At 49.0% G+C, this 22,860-nt stretch overlaps 1 protein-coding gene across 7 annotated transcripts in view; it reads right to left on the bottom strand.

Annotated features, from left to right (window-relative positions):
• AGAP1 (ArfGAP with GTPase domain, ankyrin repeat and PH domain 1) overlaps positions 1-22,860 on the bottom strand; it is a 554,001-nt gene that overhangs the window by 173,295 nt on the left and 357,846 nt on the right. For all 7 annotated transcript variants that reach the window (XM_030325013.1, XM_030325015.1, XM_030325017.1 and 4 more), the window contains one exon: positions 17,808-17,976. In XM_030325013.1, coding sequence (XP_030180873.1) covers positions 17,808-17,976 — 169 coding nt within the window. The remainder of the gene's footprint in view (positions 1-17,807; positions 17,977-22,860) is intronic.

Genomic DNA, 22,860 nt, shown 5'->3' with positions numbered 1-22,860 from the left:
CGCTCCTGGTGTCTGATTGTGGAGTTGGTGTGAGACCCAATGCAGCTGTACAAAATTCTTCAGAAAGCTGAACCTTAGGGCCCTCCCGCCTGTGAGGGTTTCCTTGTGCCAACCACACCCAAGTCCCAACTGTTGGGACTACAGGTAAACCCCACGACTGAGTTCTGGCCACAGGACTGCATGTTTGTGGACACATAATCACAAAAGTAACGTTTTAAAACAGATCCATAGACTTGGGGCCAGAAGTCTGGGGTGGGTTCACGGACGCACTTCTGCTAGGTACACAATGATTTCTTTTTTAAAGTAGAATTGGGGAGATTTCTTCTGAAAATACGTGGTTTCTGGCATTGTTTGAAAACTTGTTTTACTATCTGGCAGCAATGGGATCGTGCCCGAGCTCTCTGAATTGACAAGGTGGCAGCCAGGGCACCTGGCCGCCCTCCCGCGCAGCCCATCTAATCCTCATCTTTGGCAACTGCGAGCTATGAAATCTTTCACAGTTACGCATAAGAAGAATTTCATTTCAGAAGTAAAACGTTTCCGATCTTCTCTCAAGAGAGGAAACCTCTTTTTCATAAACATTCTATTTTAACATCCGTGAAAACTTTTCCAAGTATCAAATAACAAAAGATCAATGAGGGGTGCCTGGGTGGCTCGGTGCGTTAAGTGCCGACTTCGGCTTAGATCATGATCTCACGGTTCGTGAGTTCGAGCCCCGCACCGGGCTCTGTGCTGACAGCTCAGAGCCTGGAGCCTACTTCGGATTCTGTGTCTCCCTCTCTCTCTGTTCCTCCCTCCGGTCACACTCTGTCTCTCTCGTTCTCTTTCTCTCAAAAATAAATAAAAACATTAAAAAAAAAGAGAGAGAGAGAGATCCATGAACTGTGTGACATAACAAAAAAGTTATGAAGTGTTAAAAAAAATATATACTGTTTTTGCCCTAAACATACAGCTTGGGGATCGACACAAGCAGGCACGTGCCTTTAAATGTAAATACATGAAGACACAGGTTTTAACTCTGAGGCAGACCAGTGGCCCGCAGACTGGTCACGGCCCCGTGAAAGCAGTCTCACTGGCTTGCTGTGGCCCGTGGAGCGTTTCACCCCGTGTGAGCGGTCCTGGGCCAGTGGTCACTCTCTGAGGCCTTGCTACTTGCTCTGCGTGAGTCTGCTGGTCCAAGAAAGCAACAACCCCCAAGTGTTTTCCTGAATATCTTCAATAACTATACAGATTCAAAATCTAATTACGGCATCATAGGTCACTTTACACACTCAGGCCATCCAACAAAGGCTAATGCGTAATTTCACGTCTATTCCCGAGTAAATGTCACCAATTGTCTCCGGTCAGGCAACGCTGTCCCCTGCTTCTAGATTTTCATACGTACGCATCCAGCGATGTCTGCCCTGTGTGTCACCACACAGGGAGATGTTTTCACCACTTGTGAAAATACCTCTGAAGCATGTAAGGGAGATGCTATGCTTAAAATCACTTTATTTTCTCTCCAAGTACTCGAGGGCTGCATCTTTGAATGGATGGTAATTCATTTCACGTTAACAAGTTATTAATTAAGGCTGAGGATCTGGGGTTCTCAGCTGGGAAAGACGCCCATGACTTCTCGGATTTCCTGGCAGTTAAGGATCAAAGACCAAGGCCACCTGGGATGCAAGTGTGGCCTGAGCACTGTGCTAAACGCAGTCAGAGTGGGCCTCAAGTGCAGGACGAGGCTTCGGGCAGGCTGAGTGGCTCTGGCAGGCGCCCACCTCGACGCACGTCCGTTTGCTGCAGAACTCCGTCAGTGTGGCTGAGAAACCGGGAGTGTGGCTATCAGACCGGGGAAGAACACAGCACGTGGCTGGGAACCACTTGTCTGGTGGCCGTGGCGGCGTGTCCCCGGAGGGGACAGACTCTACAGGCTGGATTGGAACATCCTCTCTCTTGGGGACAAGAGGCAGGTCTCGCTAAGCTCTAAGCCAGGGTCAACGGACAAGAGGGCTTAAAAGGAAGCCAATGGGATACTCCCCCCTCCTCCCAGGGACAAGCACCAGAGCTGAGGCCTCCTTGAGGGTGGGAGGAGGGGTGCCGTCTCTTCTCTCCTGCCCTTCCTCCGCCTCATCCCCGCCTTCCATGCCCCCAGTGCCCGACCAGACCCCCGCCCCACCACTGCCGGTAGACTGCTCCACGATCTCCTGTCTCTTCGAGTGGTGGGGCACAGGCACTGGCGCCCTTTTGTTGTCGGTGATCTGTTCAGGGACGTCTGTACAGTGAACAGACTTGGACGGTAGGGATACACGTCTGCCTCCAGAGGAGGGCAGGTTTGTTTACCGTCCGGGGTAACGGCATCGCCTTCCACGGCACGGGGTCGGGCAGGCTTGCGTGTCTCCCACTGTAAAAGACTGGGGTTTCCTAAACTTGGGGTTCCTCTGCTGTACTGCAACCCAGTGTGCGTGCTGGCGTTCCCTGGCCCTTGGTGAAACTGGTGCACGACAAGGCCGATGCCCTGGGCACCTGCTACGGCCGCGAGGATTCACTTGAGGCCAGGACTCTTGGCATCTCAGATACAGGCAGGCTGGCTCCTTAGCTCGCCGGCGGGGTGGAGGCTTGCCGCCCGTCCTAGCACTGACCTCCTAGGCCTCCCCGTCTCCCTACCCTGGACCCGCGGATGCCGTGTGCCGGGCACAGTGAAGGAAACAGAGTCTGCGCCTTAGAACACGGCTGTACCGGGCCAGCCCACACATGGCCAAAGACACAAGGCCAAGGAACACAAGGGCCGTGAGAAGGTACGAGGGGCGGGAGAGAACACCTGCTGGAAGGTTCTGGACAGACTCCGCGGGACACTGCAGGCTTATTTTAGATTTGGGAAACGGAGGCCTCTCTCTCCAGAATGGTATGGAAAGAGGGGTCTCGCACTGTCCCAGGACAACCCAAACTCCCTTCTGATGGACTCACCTCACGTGAAGTGTCCCCTGAACGGTCCGATACGAAGTCTCTCTCTCTCTCTCTCAAGGTGGCTCTTTGTGTTTGGCATCAGTCAAGAACGCTCACAGCGTCACCCTCGGGACGGCCCGCACCGGGGCTGGCTGGGTGTCTGCCCACCACGGGAGCCCCACACACCGGGCGGGAGGGATGAGCTACTGACGTGGCCACCACAGGACGAGCTTCACAGAAAGGACGTGCGGAAGAGACCAGGCACCGACTGCTGGGACGCCCGCCCGACGGCCCACGGCCAACAGGCAACGCGGGAGAAAGCGCGGTGACCACCTCACGGGAGCGTGCGTGTGTGAAGAGGGGCAGCAGGGCGGCCACCCACAGGCTCTGCTGTAACTGAGGACTGTGCGCTTTCTGTGTACGTTCTCGTGATGCGACGTCTCCCCAACCCCCCGAAAGGGTAAAAGTAGGTCATCTGAATGGTTTGTGCACACACAGGTCGGGTCGGCGAGCATGAGAGACAGAGCTGAGTGGGACAAGGAGACAGGTGCACTGGCCTCAATCCTCAAAGAGGGGCCCAGCCCTTCGCTGGAGGAGACGGTGCTTCTGTAGGTGGGGGGACACAAGAAGACCTGTTTGTGATCTGCCTCCCCCGAATATTATCCGCATTACCAGGAAACACAGGGTCGACTACCTGGCCCATTCTGAACTCAGAAGGAGGGTCTCCTCCAACGCCCCATCTACGGATCAGCTGGCTGCTGGCCTTGATTAGCAGGGGGCAGCTCCATTACCATGCTAATCCACGGGGCCTCAGCCCCATCGCCTTGATATGGATATGCGTGTGCTTACGGGCCGGCCTGATTAGCGCGAGCTTCCATGTGTCAAAAGCGCCAGATTCTTCCCAAAGAATAATTCTGGCTTTACTTACATCCCTAAAGTGTAAGAGTTGATTTGAAAAGGTACTTACCTCCACCATATGCTATTTTTCTGAAAACAATTTGCATTTCAAAGTGACTACGGCATTTATATCTGAATGAAGATCAGTGTGTTGCCTGAACTGGTCTCAAACGAGCCTGAAAAAGACGCTGGGTCTCTATTGAACGCGGATGTTTTCGTCCGCCAAATGACATCAAAGACAGCATTCCTCTTTTAAGCTATAGGCTTCTTACATAAAAAGTAGCTTGCTCTGGTTTTTTAAAAATATACTCTGAGATATAAGGTCTTTCACAGCATTCAAATAAAGATTCGTCAACAGTCATTTCTTTTAAGTACAGAATTTTGCTCGTTGCACTTTCCGTTCTGGTTCGTCTTCACGAACAAGCCTGGCCTGCCTAAAGGCTCGAACTGGAAAAAGAATATTTGGCGTCCGAATGATCGGTTACGCAGCCAGAGAAAGAGCAGCAGTTGGCGACAGGTGATAGATCACTGAAGTTTCCTGCGCATCGAGCGAGGGGGGCACGAGAGCCACGGAGGGGTCTCTGAGTGCGTGGGTAGAAACCAGACCTTTATGTCCACTGTGGAGTCTCAGACCTTTTAAAAACAGATCATAATTACAGGACAGGACTGATGGGAGCTCCACCCTCCCCCCTTGGAGTCCTCACTCTCAGAAACACACAGGGATTATTTAGTTATTTTAATGTTTATTTCTGAGAAAGAGAGGGAGAGCGCGCACGCGCCCAGAGGAGGGGCAGAGAGAGAGGGGGACACAGAATCCGAAGCAGGCTCCAGGCTCTGAGCTGACAGCACTGAGCCCGACGCGGGGCTCGAACTCACAGACCGCGAGATCATGACCTGAGCCACAGTAAGATGCTTAACCGACTGAGCCACCCAGGCGTCCCCATAGAGACTGCTTTCTTAGGTCAATTCTCATTCCTACCTGGCTTCTGATGTTACAAAAGCTTGGGAGCTTGGGTGTGAGGCTGCCCTGCACACCTCCTGGGGTGTGGACCCCCGCTGCGCGTGGGCGGGGAGACCAGTTTGCTGGAACCGGAACAGGACGGCGGAGGCTACTCTAACGGCCACGCCACTTCAAACTAGGCCTTCGCCATCTGTTCGTCCTCTAATTATAAACCCAAAAAGAATATAATTCACAACACTACCATAAAAAGTGAGATACGGGTGATTTAAGTGCCTATGAGCAGGGCCGTTCACCTCACTATTTGCATTGGAAATCTGCCCTCCTTTTTGGCAACCAAGACTTCAGGCTAAGAGGATTTTTTTTCCAAGGACACATTCGGTGTCTTAAAGATGTAGGCGTCCAGGATTCTGCATTGTTGTAACGTGACACTTGTTTTGTGAAAGGGTGCATTCAACACATCTACTGTTGAGACCGAATCGTGGGCTTCTGAGATTACCAAGTATCTTTTTTTGTGATGTGTTTTCCACACCAGGGAAGAAAGCACGTACGGGGTCCACACTGGGCGGTAACAGCAAGTGTGACTGTCACCGAACACAACTGCATGGCCACACTCAGAACGACAAGTCTTGGGATCAGTTCGCAGTTATCTCCTCAAATGTGGAAAAAGCTCATTTTACTCTGACTTCTCCCTCTTCTACTTACGATGCCAAGGGGGGAAAAATGAGTCAGTTCTATTGTCTTTAAAACTTATCTGGCAAAATTATATAGATAAAAATGAGTGAGATAAACGAGAAGTCTACCAAAATCTCATGTCACAGAGCAACTCATTTTGAACATGAGCATCAAATGTTCTTAGTGGCGGCTGCAGAAATGGTGTGATTTTAGATTCCGCTTCTTAATTTCAGCTCTCTAACCATTTTCGCACGTGGGCCCATCATCTTTAGAATAATTTTAGATACGTAACATCTTGCTGATCTAACGCAGTTTTTATACTGCTACTTTCCGACTTCCGGATCGCTTCGTTTCCAATTTCTCACTGGGGTAAACAACACTGCAAAGGACATCTTTTATTCACACTTTTCCTCTGGATAAAATCCCAGGAGAGTCATCACACAGTCAAACAGCATTAATATCTTCCTGGCTTCTGACGTGTGGCCTGACACACGTTGCTGATTTTCTTAGGCCAGTGGGCTAGAAGAAGATGGAACCCAGGCATCGTGAAAACAATTCAGCTCACGATTTGTAAAGTGGATGTAATAACAGCGATGGTGACAAGGAAGGAGGAGGAGGAGAAACGGTGATACTAATGACGAGGACACGAATATACCTCATGTGGCTGAATGACACAAAGATCGCGTTGTGTGAAGCGCTGGGTAAACTGAAAAGCTTCTGCAGACAGGAGCACTTGTTAATTTCACCATTGGTGACTTTTCCTTCTCTCTGTAGTTTATTTAAAATTTTTTTTATGTGGGGCGCCTGGGTGGCTCAGTCGGTTGAGCGTCCGACTTCAGCCCGGGGTCACGATCTCATGGTCTGTGAGTTCGAGCCCCGCGTCAGGCTCTGGGCTGATGGCTCAGAGCCTGGAGCCTGCTTCCGATTCTGTGTCTCCCTCTCTCTCTGCCCCTCCCCCGTTCATGCTCTGTCTCTGTCTCAAGAATAAACAAACATTAAAAAAAAATTTTTTTTTAAATAAAATTTTTTTTATGTTTATTTACTTATTTTGAGAGAGAAAGAGAGAGACACCAACCATGAGTGGGGGAGGGGCAGAGAGCGAAAGAGAGAGTCCCAAGTAGGTTCCGCACTGTCAGCACAGAGCCTGACGTAGGGCTCGGTCTCACGAACCGTGAGATCATGACCTGAGCCAAAATCAAGAGTTGGATACTTAACTGACTGAGCCACCCAGGCACCCCTCTATCGTTTATATTTTAATAAAAGCTTAAAATGGTGACATTGCTAAACTTGCCTGTCTCTAAATTCTGAAGAGTCTGTCTCCCTCACGTTTTTCTCGTGATAGCATCTCCTCGCGGTCACCTGCTCACGCCTGTGTCTTGCTGGTATCGTCCTCCTCACAATGCGGGAGCCCAAGTGCACGCTCAGCGCTGGGGCAATGCAGGCACGCGCCTCCCACCCTCGGTCTTCCAAAATCCCCGAAGTATTATGACCAGTTACGCCCAAGGGGTCAGAGGCACAGTTTATAAAAGGAAAGGAATAAACGAGATCGTGTGCTTGGGACACGGTGCAAGCCGTGTGGATGCTGGTGTAACCTGATGGTGAAGAAGGGGAGCCAGGGAACCCGCGGGCCTGCTCACCCCCCGCTTCCGGGCTAGCGCTGCACCCCGGGGGATGTCCCAATTGCTGTCTGGGACAATTCAAGACCAAGATATTAAGCACACCAGAAGGTCAGTTCTCACTTAAGTGACTGTACTTAGAAATAGGTTTAAATTTTTTTTTTTCCAAAGGCAAAGTCTGTCTATCCCAGTCGTCAGGCACCACGCTTGTCGCTGCAAAAACACTCTTTGCATCTTGCCCGATTTTCTCTGCTTCAGAACACCTGCTGCTACAGACTCCTAGGTGTTGATGGAGACCTGCGTCACCATGCTTCCTTGCGCTGGCTTACACAACGCGCACCTCGTGCTTGTTTGGCTACGACCCATTACTCCTATGGGTGACACGGCCAAGTTCACTTGCGATGCAGCGGTAACGAGGTATGGCGCCACCACAAGGAGGAAAACAAAACTAAGGTTTTCTTTTAAGCAACAAAATATGATGACAGCATTCGTATAATAGGGTTCTGTGAAACAGAACGCCTGAGACGTCCGTATCTTGCCCTCCATACTCCCAACCACTACATTCAACCGTTCACTTTCTTCCTTGGCGATGGGTAACGGTTCCGTCTTTGAGATTTTCTTTCTTCTTTCTTTGGTAAATACAGTATGTGCTTTGCACAAAATCCATTTTGACTCGCCAGCACCGTTCTGAGAACCAATTTCTCTGGCTATCGCTACATTTATTCTCCCTTTCAGGGAGGAGGCCGAGGTGGTCATGTGGGTCTACTTTCAAAGTGCCCCCTTCCCTCTCCCTTCCAGTCCTCGTGAAGCCGGTGCTCACAGAGAAACCACGTCAGTGGCGTGGAAGTGAACTGCTTGGCTGTGGATGTCCTTGGGTTTTACCACCCCCCAGAAATACTCCAGAAAGGCGAACGTTCTCCATATGAGCGGAAGCCACGAAACACTGGGCCACAAGGTTGGGAGATGGCAAGCGTCATGACTTCCCTGAAGATCCTCCTCTGCCAGTGTGGGGATGGGGACGTAGTAAGGGGGCCAATCGTGGCCTCCCCTCTATCCCAGAACGGCTCCTTCCGAGGCCCAGGCCGGCACTCAGCTGCCTTCCTGATGGCTGAGGTCCTCCCTGGCCCCGCCCCCCCCCCCCCCCCCCCCCCCCGCCTCTCTCAAATGCCGACCATTTGCTGGTCCAGCTTGAAACACTATTCGTCACCAAACACACACACTTTTGAAAGGGAGAAAAAGTTTCCAAACCTGTTCTTTTACTTATAGGTGTGTCTGTCCCCAGAGTGGCGGACAGCTCAGCGTTTCCAGGGTTTTTAACTGAAATCACCACGATCGAGGTGCTTTTGGCAGTCCTTACAGAAAAGAACACCCCACTTAGAGTTCAAATAATTGAAGACGGCTTCCAAAAAATGGAAGGCAGGCTCCTGAACTTGTCCCCAGTGGTCCTGCCCACAGGGTGCTGGGTGGGGGAAAGCAAACAGTGCTCATCCTCAATGGTTACCTCCTAGATGTCGCCTGGCGGGTGACGGGCACTAGTATGGACTCAACAAAAACATAATTTGTGAGCTCACGAAACTGGGAGGGGATAACAGAGAATTAACGGTCCACGCTTGGAAGAATGACAGAAGCAACAGAACGGATATTTGCCTCAACCTCAGTGGGAGAAACGTATAAACACAGAAACAGCTAGCAATAAGAATGCATGTCTCATAGAAGCTGCAGATGTCCGGGCTCTTCTAAAGGATAAAATAATAACTTTCGCGTCTTTTAGTTACAGATGTAGCTAACAGAAACCCCACAAAACGTTTCTTCCTTTTCCTAAAAATAACGGGTTGTTAAATAGCCATCAAAACCCACTCCCGGTAAACCCTAGTGCACGGATGCAGATATCACGGGATGCTGCTGTTTGGATTTTTTTTTTTTTTTTTCGAGAAATAATTCTCAGCCAATCAGGCAAGTGTTCTACCAAGGGGCTAGGAGGGGGTTTAGCGGCGGCGCCCGATTTATGTATCAGAGGATGAACGTTGTAAACAAAGTCCAAAGTGTGCGACAGGAAGGGGTGACGGAGGCCGGCACGCGGTGAGAAGCGAGCCCCGGGGTGCTGACGAGGGGCGGCCCGACAGACCGGGAGACGCACGTGACCGGCACCGGACCATGTGAAACTAAACAAAGAAAAACTTTGCTTCTATGAGACAACAACGGATCGGGTTTTGATGTTGCGTTATTATTATTATTTTTTTTTTTTTGGTAATAGCTATTACCGCCGTAACAGCAGCTTAGCGGCTCGGCGTCTGCGGTGTGAGCAGTTTTGATAAACAGCCTCTGTGGGCCACACAACGGGGATAATGTATCCTTAAGTACCGCCAATGAGCTGCCATTCTGCACAGCCAATTACTTCTGTGCGTCTGTCACTCAAAGGAAAAATGACTGAGCCCATTAGATCAAACCTTTGTCACTGTTCCTAATGCACTCTTAGGCCTCATTAATCTCCGGGAGCAGTAACAGAGCCGCCGGTGTCTCATTGCCTCCCCCGAACAGGCCCACGTGAAGCCTCTCATCTCTCCCCCAAGTGCACCGCGTTAATCAAGCTCTCCTTATTACCCCAGTCCCTGTCACGGCGGAGAGCGCGCTCCCTCTTAAATGCTCTCATTATGACCCATCTTTAGAGCCGGCTAAGTGGAAAAAAAGAGAGAGGGAGAGAGGGAGAAAGAGGACGGGAGAGAAAGAGGAGAGGAAAAAGCAAGTCCGATCGCATTAATATTCATGACAATAATTAGTATTCTAGGTCACTGAATATTCATGCTATTAGTTTGGTTTTTTATGGGTTTGCTGGATGTCCTGATTACTGAAGTGTGGAGGAAAACAGCATGGCGGAGACTTTAGATGTCAACGGCGGCTCGATACTCAAAACACATCCAGATCCCCGCCCCCCACCCCGGAAAAGCAGCCTCAACCCTCCCGACGGCTTTCTTTCGTATTTTGAAACCGCCGGGGGCCAGGAGCGGAGGGAGGGAGGCAAGGGGGCAAGGTCTCCCCCGCTACGAAGGCCCACGCGTCGCCCCGGTGCGGTAAAGCACAGTCGTGGTCCCGAATACTCAACAAAGACACCCTTTCAGGACAGGGAGGTATGTGGCAGCTCAGAACCAAATGTGGCAGGAAAAAAGAGACGCTGGGCCACGGCCCTCGAGCCCAGGGCCCTCGGAGATCCCGGAAAGCCCCGCAGAGCGCCTCTCTGCCCACCGCTCTGCCACGGCAGGGGGCACGCAGTCTGCAGGCGGCACGGGTTTACGGTGTTGAACCCACAACGACTACACAGAGGCTACAGAAACAACAGTGCGTGGCATGAAAACAGATGAATTCCAGGGGCGCCTGGGGGCTCAGTCGGTTAAGCGTCCGACTTAGGCTCAGATCATGATCTCACGGTCCGTGAGTTCGAGCCCCGCGTCGGGCTCTGTGCTGACAGCTCAGAGCCTGGAGCCTGTTTCGGATTCTGTGTCTCCCTCTCTCTCTCTGACCCTCCCCCATTCATGCTCTGTCTCTCTCTGTCTCAAAAAGTAAATAAACGTTAAAAAAAAAAACTTTAAAAAAAAAATTAAAAAAAAATAAAAAAAATAAATAAATGTTAAAAAATGTAGGAAAAATTAATTCCGCAATTTCTTCCTTTTCTTCACGGGGGACAAGCACAGCTGTAATGACGGATTCCTGAGACACTTCTGGAGACTCGCCCTGGGCCACGCTTTGGAAAGGCAGCACGCGGCGTGTTACCCTCACAAGAGCGGAGGTGGGCCCGTTTTCCACCGTAACGATGAGGAAGAAGCTGACGTGCGCAGAGACACCTGTTCAAGTCCCGAGATGGTGAAGGTGGGACCCAAGTTAGTGTTTCTGCCTCCTCGGGCCCGAACGCTGGCCATTACATTGTCCTGTTGTCTACTTCAATGTCAGAGGAACTTAAGGACCTGATAGAAGTCTGCATTCCATCATCGGTGGATACCATTCTACCACACCAGCCTGGCCAATAACTCAGGCCGGAAAACAGTTCCGGACATCTGACAGTCTTCTCTGGAAGCATATCTGCGATTACAATTGGATGGATTCTCAAAAATGTGGCCTGGGATTAGAACGGCCAAGTGGGTTCCAAGCCAAAGCAATGGAAAAGACGGATGACGCCACAGACATCCTGCGTGAGTGACCTTGGAGGAGGGGGAGGGTTCCCTGGGGAGGGGGAGACTTAACCAGGCCTGAATAAGTATCTTCTGGATTCTTCTTTTTCTTCTTCCTCCTCTTCTTTTTTGCTGGAGTAGATGCTTAAGCGGATTTTTCAAAAAGTCACTTGGCTTCTGTATGCCTATACGTCATCTAAACAATTCTTTTCTATCGTCATACTTGATTGATAGTAGTTTGGCCCTGCATATAGACGTCTAGGTTCAAAATGATTGGCCCTTAGTGTTTTAATTGCTTTAAGTTTATTTTTATTTAATTTTGAGAGAGAGCAAGTGGGGGAGAGGCAGAGACAGAGGGAGACAGAATCCCAAGCAGGCTCCCTGTTGTCAGTGCAGAACCCGATGTGGGGCTCGAACCCACAAACTGCAAGATCGTGACTTGAGCTGAGATCAAGAGTCGGACGCTTAGCCAACTGAGCCACCCAGCCACCCCTAAGTGATTGGTCCTTAGAAAGGAATTCTTCCGTTACTTTTTAGCACGTGGTGTTTGCGCTGAGAAGGCGACAGGCCAGAAGAGTTCCGTCTCTTGGCGGGTAACCTCGCTCTCTCCTCCTACCTGGGATGCTTTCTGGGATTTTCTCTGAGCTTTCAGAGCCTCCTGTCCCCTCCAGTTTCATACCAGGCTCTTCGGACAAGAAGACGCCAACATATGTCTTCTTCTGCACACCTATGTATCCTTGGCCATGTTCTTTACAGTATTTTTTTTTATTTTTTTTTCAACGTTTTTTATTTATTTTTGGGACAGAGAGAGACAGAGCATGAACGGGGGAGGGGCAGAGAGAGAGGGAGACACAGAATTGGAAACAGGCTCCAGGCTCTGAGCCATCAGCCCAGAGCCCGACGCAGGGCTCGAACCCACGGACCGCGAGATCGTGACCTGGCTGAAGTCGGACGCTTAACCGACTGCGCCACCCAGGCGCCCCTCTTTACAGTATTTAACCTATCTACGGAATTTTTGATTTTTGTCATCTTTTTCCTTTAAATTGCAAGAAGTCTTTCCCCCCAGGTTTTTCATATACTCTTTAGTTTGTTGCATTTTATGAAAACAGTAATTAATCTCTTCCTTCCTTCTCCCTCAGTATCACTCCCTTTATTCTAGGATCACTGGTCCTTTTGTTTCCCTCGGTCCCTGTTTGCTTTTACTGCTGGATTCCACAGACCCCTTGGTTGTCTGTACTCGTATTTATGAGTCAGAGCCTGAGGGTCGATCAGGCCGATGCAGGGGTTTCCCTGCGGCCTCTGCACACGGGTGTGGCACACGCTGACGGGTAGGTTCAGTTCAGATCGACGGCCCAGGGTTCACGGGCAGGCTGGTGCCCTTCACTTATGTCCCTCACGGTCAGAGCGGACATTCCTTGCCACTTATTTACATTTCTCTGTGACTGCGCAGAGCTCCGAGTTTCCCAAGCTGCTCCCTTCTCTTTCAAGCATCAGCATGCACATCAGGTTGGAGGCGGGGATGCCCAGGGTTGGCTCTTCCGGAATGTGTCCCTGAGCCCGCCATGCCTGCATTCCACAGCTGCCCAACAGGAGCGTGGGGCCACCCCACCTTCATGAAGGCTCATTTACTCTGCTTAACTGGTGAGCTCAGTTATTAGTACGCAAGGGAGCTGCTTGGACATGTTTCTCTCCTCTTTCCCGAGCCCAGGGCAAAACCTTACATCAAGATCATCACGTTTCCAGCAGTCTCGTGTGTGAAATGTGGTCAACATTCCAAGACTGGCAAAGCATTTCCCAATACCAGGAATAACATAGGACCTCCCTGCCCCCCCCCCCCCCCCCCCCCCCCAGTGATCTTCTAGCCCCTTGCCTCCTTTGTCCTTTGAGCATTGATCGCCAACTTCAATGGCCTTATCTGTTTCTGTTTCTTCTGTCTCCTCTGCCACCACCGTGGAGTACAAGGCCCCTGGAGGGAAGGCGTTGTACTGCCCCCAAGTCTCCAGACCACTCATCAGGACTGGGCATACACACGGCAGACCCAACAACGATGGAAGATGAAGCGTACAGGAAACAGGAAGCGAAACAGTAAAGTACCCAAATCATGACATTGGATGTAAAGGCTAAAAACCAAACTGACGTACAACGAGGCACTGTAATATTTGAAATGCGAGATGCATTATGACCGTATACTAGAAAATGAAGACAGACATCTGAATAAATACTCCAACTAACAAGAGTTCAGGAAGACGGCTGGAGATAAAAAGTATAAGGACTAGGAGCTTTCTTATTTCTTGCCAAGTAGGTGATAGAATAGACAGCCCCCTTCACTCTCCTCCCCCACCCCCCAAAAAGATCAGCTTCACACGTCACCAAAAATGAACAGAACGGATCCGCACGATACATCTAAACGAAGTCCTGGAACTTTACTGAGGGATGTATATTAAGTTTGAGCAAGTTGGGCAAGACCTGTGTTCCACGACAAGAAACGCAAACATAGTCGTCAGTTGCTCCAGTTAACTGATAGGTTAGAAGCAATGCCAGTTAGAGCCACTGTGGGATTCTTTTTTGGGGGGAAGGGGAAGGTCTCAAGTTACTCTGAAGTTTACTGGAAAAAATAAACGAGTGGCAACAGTCAAGAACGACAATAAAATGAACGAGTAATATTGCTACCAGATAACAGATTGAGTCATGAATCTGAGACACTGTGGTAAACCCATACATGATAACATCATGTGGAGACAGTAGGTCAACTGAATAGAGTCTCAAGGCCAGAAACATGGTGAATTTGATTAAATTAGTTGTACAATAAAGGTGATGCATACAGTTATAAGAAAACAACACAGAAAGGAGAATTAGTTATCAATTTGAATAAAAAGTTTGATCAGATTTATTCTTGCACATAATTGACCCAAACAGATTAAAGATGGATTAAAGGCTAAATATTTTTCAAAAACAGGCAATAAAATTGTGAAACTCAGAAATACATATGTGAATTGTTAACTGTTTTCAGGATTTCAAGAGGCCTTCTAAATATCTAAAGTAGAAACCACAGAAGTAAAGGACTTCTGATTTGATTCTGCGTATATATTTTGATCATATGCTAAAAACGGGGAAAACCTCTACCTGCAGATAAGACCATAAAATTAAAAAAAAAGCAAATAATAAACTGGGGAACTATCTGCAGAATGTATTATAAAGCGCTAATATCCTCAATATATAAAGAGTTCTTACAGATCAATAAAAAAGACAAACACCTAGTACAAAAAAGGGAAAAGACGACATCTAAACAATTTCAATATAAGAAATACCTGTGACAATAAACGTGAGATGGCCAACCTTAGTCCCAACTGAAGAAATCCAAATAAAGCAGGAGATATTTTTATTGCTTATGAGATTACTACAGATTCTAAGAATGATAATAGCAATGCCACAAGTGTGTGTGGGTGAAATGGGAACTCACTTTATAGGTGGTAGGGTATTTGTATAACAAAACCTTTCCAGAAATTAATTTGGAATGTATATCAAGAATCTCATGAGTGTTTATATTCACTGGCTGAATCGCTTCACTTATGGACCTTTATTCTAAGACAAGAAGTGTTATGCACAAGGATTTAGGGACACGCAAGTGTAACGTCTGTGCAAAATGAAAAAGTTACTAGAAGGGAAGGTGCACAAGACACTTATCTACTCCAACAGCACTGAGGTAAGAAAACAAATAAAAAGGAACAGCATAAAAAGAAGCAACCATGACCAGTTAACTCGGAGCTCTAGAACAAAACAGCAAAATTCAAAGGAGTTGTAAAGAAGGATACTGTTAAGCACATGGGAAGTTCTTTGGCAAAGAGCTCTAAAACAGTTACAATAATACCTATTTTTAGCCAGAAGTCCACCCTGTAAGTGTAACGCCAGTTCACTGCCAGGTAAATTTGCTGTGTTCAGGTGAGAGAGCACCTGGGAAGCAGGGAATGGAGGGCCGCCCGCCAATGACGTCACCTGCACGCTGAGACAAGTGTGCCATGACCACGAGACCCTTTCTTCCCCCAAAGGGGCACTGTGATCCTGCAGATGTCACACCCCCATTTCCTCGTCCCCACTTGTGATGCAAAGGAGAGGAAAAACCAAGCAGGCTCCCTTTAAGAAAGCTTAACTTAGCGGGGCGCCTGGGTGGCTCAGTCCGTTAAGTGTCCGACTCTTGATTTCGGCTCAGGTCATGATCTCGTGGTTTGTGAGTCTGAGTCTCACTTCGGGCTCTGTGCTGACTGTGGAGGCTGCTTGGGATTCTCTCTCCCCCTATCTCTGTCCTCCCTGACTCATGTGCTTTCTCCCCTTCCTGCTCTAGACAAATAAATAAACATTAATTAAAAAAAAAAAAAAAAAAAAAGAGGAATTAACTTGGCTTAGGGCTGAAAGAATGCGCTGTAACCAACTGGGCTTGTGAGCGTGGAAAAGGGGTTTCGGCATTTCCCCGCGCCCTCCCGTCCACCCAAGGCAGGGGCGTTAAAAAGAAATGGGGGCACTGAAAAACACTCCTTTAACCCAGGCCCAGGCCATACATAACCTACCGCATGGGACAGGACATGGTTAAATGGCATTCTGTACTTTCTGTTTACCAAATGTCACATTTTTCCTTAGGAAAACGAGCAGTGGCACCATGGGATGCAAGTCTCAAGATTAAGGAAGTTAGACAGCAAACCTTACGTATCCACAACTTCTCCACCTCGGAGGCTCCTCTCCCACCCTAATGCCTGGCAAATTCCCTTCCTTTGTTTACACTCAGCATAGGTGGTGCCCCAGCCCTGAGGCCTTGCCCCGTCTCCTAGGGTAGCGCTGAACACATCACCCCTGGGCCTGCAGGCCCCCGTACGTACTCCTGCCGTGGCCTGCTATGTGGCACTGCGTTTACTTGTCTGCTCGTCTGTCTTCCCCACCAGAGGGTGAGATTCTGGAGAGTAGAGATGACGTCTTAACCTTCTGCGTCCCCAGGGCCCAGGACCAGGCCTGGCATACGTCAGAAATGCCATACACGTTTGTTGACTTGAAGAAATAAACGCGTGGATCTGACACGATGGGTTACAAGGGGAAGTGGAAAATTAGCTGGTTTGAAGAGGCCTGCCTCTTGCAGAAGTTCTGCGGATCAGGGACCCTGTATCCACAGCACACACCATTCCTGGCACAGAACAGGTGGTCAGTAAATATGTTTTGAGTAAATTAATAAATACAAAGTGGTGAAGATGTTAGCTTTTCATTCAATACAGAATTTTTGTTTTCCCTTGGGTGGTTCTTTTCTCTCTTCTAATCCCAGCATTAGCACACCACCCTGAAGAGGGAAACTTCATATATGTCTTGGAAGGCAGGTCAGCAGGTCCTAAGAGACCTTGTCACCACTCTGGAATGAACTGATGTCTCCTTTGATGGCAAGCCCAGCCCAGTTTTGTTTTGATTGGTGATAACGGCTGCTGCTTGTATTGTACTTTATGAGTTTCCCAAAACTGTCGTATGTGTTATCTTACCTGCCATCACATCTCTGTGAGGTACGCAGGCCAGGCAAGATCGACCTGATGTGGTGGTAAAACCTGGCTGAGTGAGCTGTCCAACACCACTTGGCATCCTGAAGTAAAGCCCAAGCTATGGCCCCCAATTCTGGCCCCTTTCTCCTACCCCGCTTTCACCAACCAATGCCATATTTATGCCACAGAACCGTGGGGTTAGCATCATCCCTCTTTAAAAGCACTTAACATCTCAGAAAGGGGAAAATGCAGCATTTTTAAGAAGCAAAGACATATGCTAGAGAGTGCCGCATAACCATAATTTATTTTGAGAAGACTGGATGTAGGTTAGAGAGGAGAAAGGGACTTTTTGCTGGGGAAAACAAATCCATGTGTTGAAGTGTGTCAGAAGGAGGACTCCAGCCTTTTCTCTGATAATAATCACCAGAAGGTTAGGGCCGGGGGCAGTCATTTGCAAAGATTCTTAAACAAAAGCGACCCATGACATTTTGAATGGCTTGCAATTGCACACAAAGGCCAGGAATCTCTAAACACGTCTAAATTTGAGAAAACACGCTCTCTGATCCCAAATTAAAAAGCAAATGCTCCTTTAAAAGAGAACAGGAAAAATTACAATTGTGTTAAAGAATGACCCGACAGTTACCATACAAAACCGAGAGAACGGAAATCTTAGGTCCAACGGTTTCCTTGAAATCTTGCTCCAAATAGCTCTCCTACTTTTATCCACTTGGTCGCCACAAATGAATACCAACCCTTGATATCCGCACGATTAATTTACGTATTTTACAAGGCCCTCGAATCCTCGATCATATGTGAGCCTCGACGTTCAACTACACAACTAGGGGAGGACCTCGTGGTTTGGTCTGGGCGGCCATGACTCAAAATGGCACCAGGTGCTGGCTGGCAGTCACAGAACCACCCACAGAAGCGAAGAGGTTTCTAAGCCTTAACGTACAATGTTAATGGTTAAAATCTCACTTGACCGCAAGGGCTCCGCACTCTCCTGCAACCAGCGACATCTATTGCCGTCGTCACGCTGGATTCTTCAGCACGTCCGCTGCGAGCTTACCTGAATTTGGGGAGATGTGTAAACTGCTCATGTCCTTGGACAGGCCATTGGTTTTAGGGCTGGAGATGGGCGCACAGGCCGACGTGGCTCGGGGTGGCCTCTTCCCTGGGACTTTCACAGTGGTTCTCAGAAGATCAATCTCTTTACCATGAACATTCTGCATGTAATCCTGTTCAAAATGTTAAACATCCAAGAGATATTAAAAAGACGACCTTTCACAATCTAGGACACAAGGTTCTATCAGACACCACGAGTTGTAATCCTATGACCCTTCCACTGTGGCAAGCACTTTAAAAATAATGAGGTTTTGATCTGTCTACTATGGTGGCATCATCGTTATATTGAAACCACAGTCTCTTTGTCCTGAACTAACCCAGGTCCCTCAAATCCAAGCAGACACAGGAAATGCTTCCATCAGGGGGATTAGAAACCAGCTGGAGAAAACAAGTGTCCACGTGAAATCGTATTTTATAAACTGCTGCTTACAGAAGGTGCACTAGGACCCCGGGGTCTTCCTGTAAGTTTCAGGTAAAGTTCCAGGGAGTAGGGAGCTATTTTATAACACCTGTTCTGCCTTGGATGGCAACACCACGAAGCCTCTAGATAAGAATGAAGCGGTCTGTTGGGAACTCAGGTAAGAAACTCCTGAAATAAAAGGCCAAGCATTTTACTAATAAGGACCAGGAAAATGTCTGAGGGCGTCGGTGGTACGGTGTTGAGAAAACGTGGAGCTCGCGGATGGGTGTGTAATGGCCAGATGTGATGTGGAAAAAGAAAGAACGTTCTTTGGTACTCAAACATTGTGTTTCTCCGAGCGGCTCACCGTGCCCAGAGAAAGCATCTTTGTGTTCTCTTCATGCTGGAGGTGGATGACCCAGTTAACAGGGAGCCACAGGGATGTCTAGGTAGACAGGGATGGTCTCTGTGGGGGTCGCTGGACAATTCCGTGCAGAGTAAAACATTATCTAAGAGTTGGTTGTCGGGTGGGGGGAGAGGAGAAGCAGCTGAGAGTCAGGGTGAGGGGCCGACTGGTGAGTTAGGAATTACTGACCCTTCAAAATGCATTTTTTTTGGCAAAGTGCCCCCTGGCCAAACATGTAGACATGTTAAATCGACCTCACACATTAAGAAAGGGCATATTCTAAAACATTCTTGGGCAAATAGCACGTCAAGTGTTTTAAGGCTAAGCATGAAATGCAACAAACGCATTCCTTCCTTGGCAGAATCTTGGTAGAATTCCTTTCAGAATATAAAGGGGAAAAGCCAATAAATCTGTAGTTAGGATGAACGATGAAGTTCTTGTCAATGTAATTTCAGAAGAACCGCCAAATAAACCAGGGTGTGGGCCGCCAGGGACCCAGGGAGGCTGGAAAAGTGAGTTGTAATTGTTAACCTGTAGGGTCAAGTGACGCAGAGAGAACCGGATAAAGTCCTAGAAGCACAGCACAAGGGACAGAGACCCAGGCTGTGGGATGAGGAAAGTCGGCCGAAGTCTATCAAGGGAGGCAAAGGGGGCCTTTAAGTTCACGTGCCAGCAGGTGAAGGGGCGGAGAAGCAGTCACTGGGTCATCAAACAGCAGGACGGTTGCGGACAGAAGCCAAAAAGGAACCAGAAGCACAAGATTCCAACACAGGGGAAGGAACCCGCACGCGGCTCCTCAGGACAGACAGCACGAGAAGAGGCATCGTCCCTCCGCAGTCTGCTGGAGGGAGGGTCGGCCTCGAGTGTTAAAAGCAGAGACCTCACCCCACAGCACAAGCACTTACGGGGCACCTGGGTGGCTTGGTCGGTTCAGCATCTGACTCTTGATTTCGGCTCAGGTCATGATCTCATGGTTCGTGAGATCGAGCCCCACGTCGGGCTCCGTGCTAGCAGCACAGGGTCTGCTTGGGATTCTCTCTCTCTGCTCTTCCCCTGCGCTCTCTCGATCTCTCTCTCAAAGTAAATAAATAAACTTAGAAAAAAGGTGGGGAGGAGGGGCACCTGGGTGGCTCGGTTGGTTGAGTGTCCGACTTTGGCTCAGGTCATGCTCTCACGGTTTGTGGGTTCAAGCCCCGCACTGGGCTCGCTGGTGTCAGTCCACCAGCGTGGAGCCCACTTCAGATCCCGTGTCCCCCCTCTCTGCCGCTCGCTCACTTGCACTCTGTCAAAAATAAACATTAAAATAAGACAAAATAAACAAAAATCCCTGTTCTGCCACGCTTTAAAAAAAATGAGAATTATTTAAAAAAAAAAAAAAGAGAGAGAGAGAGAGAGAGAGCACTTAGAGGGGGGCACGCGGGAGCCGACCCAGACTCAGGAAAGAGGGCATGGGAATTCTCAGCAGAGGAGGAAGGGCAGGAAGAAAAAGCCCAGAATGGGAAGGCCTGGCCACGGTGGGGGGGGGGGGGGGGAGACGTTCTGATGGAGCAAACACAGAACTCTAGAAGGTTTGAAAAGCACCAACCCAGAAGGAAAAGATGCCACAAGGTCCCTGATGACTTCCTAAGGATACAACTCAAATGGCCAACTCTTGGTGGCAAACACACACTCACAAGGCCAAGCAAGGCCAGAGCCAGGAGGAATCTGGGACTGAAGACGGCCAGAGAAAGGATCGGAGCTGCACCAAAGCGGGGCAGATACAGACCAGCTCTTCAGAGGCAGTGGGGAGGCTGGGCCTTCATCAGCACTTGTAAAACCAGCCATCCGGAGAGCGGCAGTGGCATCCACAAGTCTCCCGTGAGCCATGGAGGCCAGGAGCAGAGGTCCCGAGGCATGCTGACCCCGCAGGACGCGCTGCCTGGAGTCAGTCTCCGCCGTCCAACAAGACTGAAGACTCCACGTGGAAGTCAAGACGCTTGGGCAACACCCCAAAATATAATCAACCATGAAAGAGCTGTGGTTTTGGAAGGATATGGACCAAAGACAGAAAGACGGTGGTTACGAAATCAGAGTGAAGGAGCAAACAGACCCAGACGGGAAGGAATACGGGAAGACTCATGACTGAGCTCAAGGTTCTGGGGATGTGAACAAAAAGCACCAAGGAAGCCATCCTTGCTTAGTGGAGGGCAAAGTGTCAAGGTCATTAAAGAAAAAACAAAGGTCATCTTAGACATCTTCAACGTACTTCCATTAATATCCAACGAAAATGGGCAAACCCAAGCTTCAGAACCAAAGTCAAGGCTTGTACAGAATGACTTCATTCTCCCACACTTGCTCTTTCAAAAATATCAACTTGCTATAACTTTCTTCTTTAATGCCAATTCTTAACAAATTAAAATACAATAACAGGAGTGTAATTGAGCATTTATTGCTTATGGGCTCTAAAATGAGGCTAATCAGATAGTGACTAAGCCTCAGCATGGGCTCTTTTAATAGGCATGTTTTAACATACAATAACCAGGATATTTTATTTAAAATTATTATAGAAATGTACCAAGAGTCTGCTCTTTGGATGTGAACGCGGCAAGGGAACACATTTATCTTTGGCTCAGCATGGGCCAGGGAATCTGTTTCCTCGCTTGAGTTAGGTGTCGAAACTTCAGAGGAACTAGATCTAAAAAAAAAACCCCAGAATATGAACTTGGCAATTCTTGCGTTGCAAGCCACTGTGTTTTTTTTTTTTTTTTTTTTTTTTTTTTTTTTACAGACCTTACAAGATGCATCTCCTAATCCACGAAAAGCCCTTGGAGGTGGTGCTTCAGAAACAGTGGAAGGCAAGGAGGCCTGAGTATGTGGCTTCTGGGTTCCCCCAAGAGAAACGATGCTGAGTTTCCCGTGTTTGAAAGAATCCATCCCTTTTCATGTCTCCCCAGCTTGGCAGTTGAGGAATTAAAGCCAGAACCAGTATACAACGTGGCCTCCTCAGAAGCGGGACGTGTGGCCCTGCGGGGCTCGAGGGAGGGACCTCGCCGGGTAAAATAAAGCCAGCAAGCTTGATTTTGATTTTGATTTTGATATGCAAATGCTACAGATACTACCCTTCTTGTGCTCCTCGTAGAAAATGCTGATCGATGATAAAAGGGGGAAAAAACCCTTTAACGAGGCATGAGGGTAATTCAAAGCCAAGTACTTTTAAACAGCACGTAACAAGTCCCCGGGGCCCACTCAAGAGCCAGGCCCCTCTGAGGCGCCATCTCCCGCCCCACAACAGCTTGAAAAAGTAGTAATTGCCAACCTATTTGCATTTTTCTTCTCAAGTTGTCCGCGCTCTTGTCTCGAGGATTCTTTTTTCCAAGCAGGCGTGGGAGCACAGGGACCCGTTCCTGAACGTGTCGATAGCCTTGGTGACTGTGCGCCGGGTCCCCCCGCAACCCGGCTCCCACACCTTTGCCAACCCTTGTTTTTTACCTCTCGCTCCTAATTATGTTGCATCTATTGCCGTACACTTAATTAGCTGCATTAATGTGATTTCTTTTCACATAGTCAAGCAATTAAGAGCTATGATTGAGTTTCATTCAATTAGCCTCAACAAACATGCTAATTGATGTCCCAGATGCAAATGAGGTGCAATGAGAGAAACCTGCGAGCGACTGGGAGCCGTGTCAGATCCACAGCTTTCAGCCTGCTGACGGAAGCACAGCTTAACACGGCTCCCACCTTCTGGGGGGCCGCCTTCAGGGAGGGCCGCGGAGTCATTAGCGCCGCGGTGCCTCCGATCGCTCCCGGTACGCAGGATTCATTTGATCTGCCGCCATAGGATCCTGTCCTAAAAGCTCACAGCTACGCGTTACCAGGACCTGGAGGTCATCAGCTCGGTGACGCTGAGCTCCTGCAAGGAGAGTAAACCCTCACCCAAACGCCACGAGAGGCTGCTAGAATGACACAGGGGTTCTCCCCAAAACTGCACGGGGCGGGGAAGAAGGTGCGTCTTGTCTTGGTGACCTCAGAGCCCTCTGCGTGCACGACGGCCCCACGGTTCTCAGCAAATGGTGAGTTCATCTTAGTCAGCTCTGGGGCATCTGGCACTCGAAGTTAAGCTCAAAATACAGCAATCCATCAAGAGTCCCTAAAAATACCCTTACTGTATTGATTCTCCCTGCCTCCCATCCCGACGTCACCTTTGGCTGTCTG

This window comes from Lynx canadensis, chromosome C1, assembly GCF_007474595.2.
Source record: "Lynx canadensis isolate LIC74 chromosome C1, mLynCan4.pri.v2, whole genome shotgun sequence".
Lineage (NCBI taxonomy): Eukaryota > Metazoa > Chordata > Mammalia > Carnivora > Felidae > Lynx > Lynx canadensis.
This window is presented reverse-complemented; position numbering and strand designations above follow the sequence as displayed.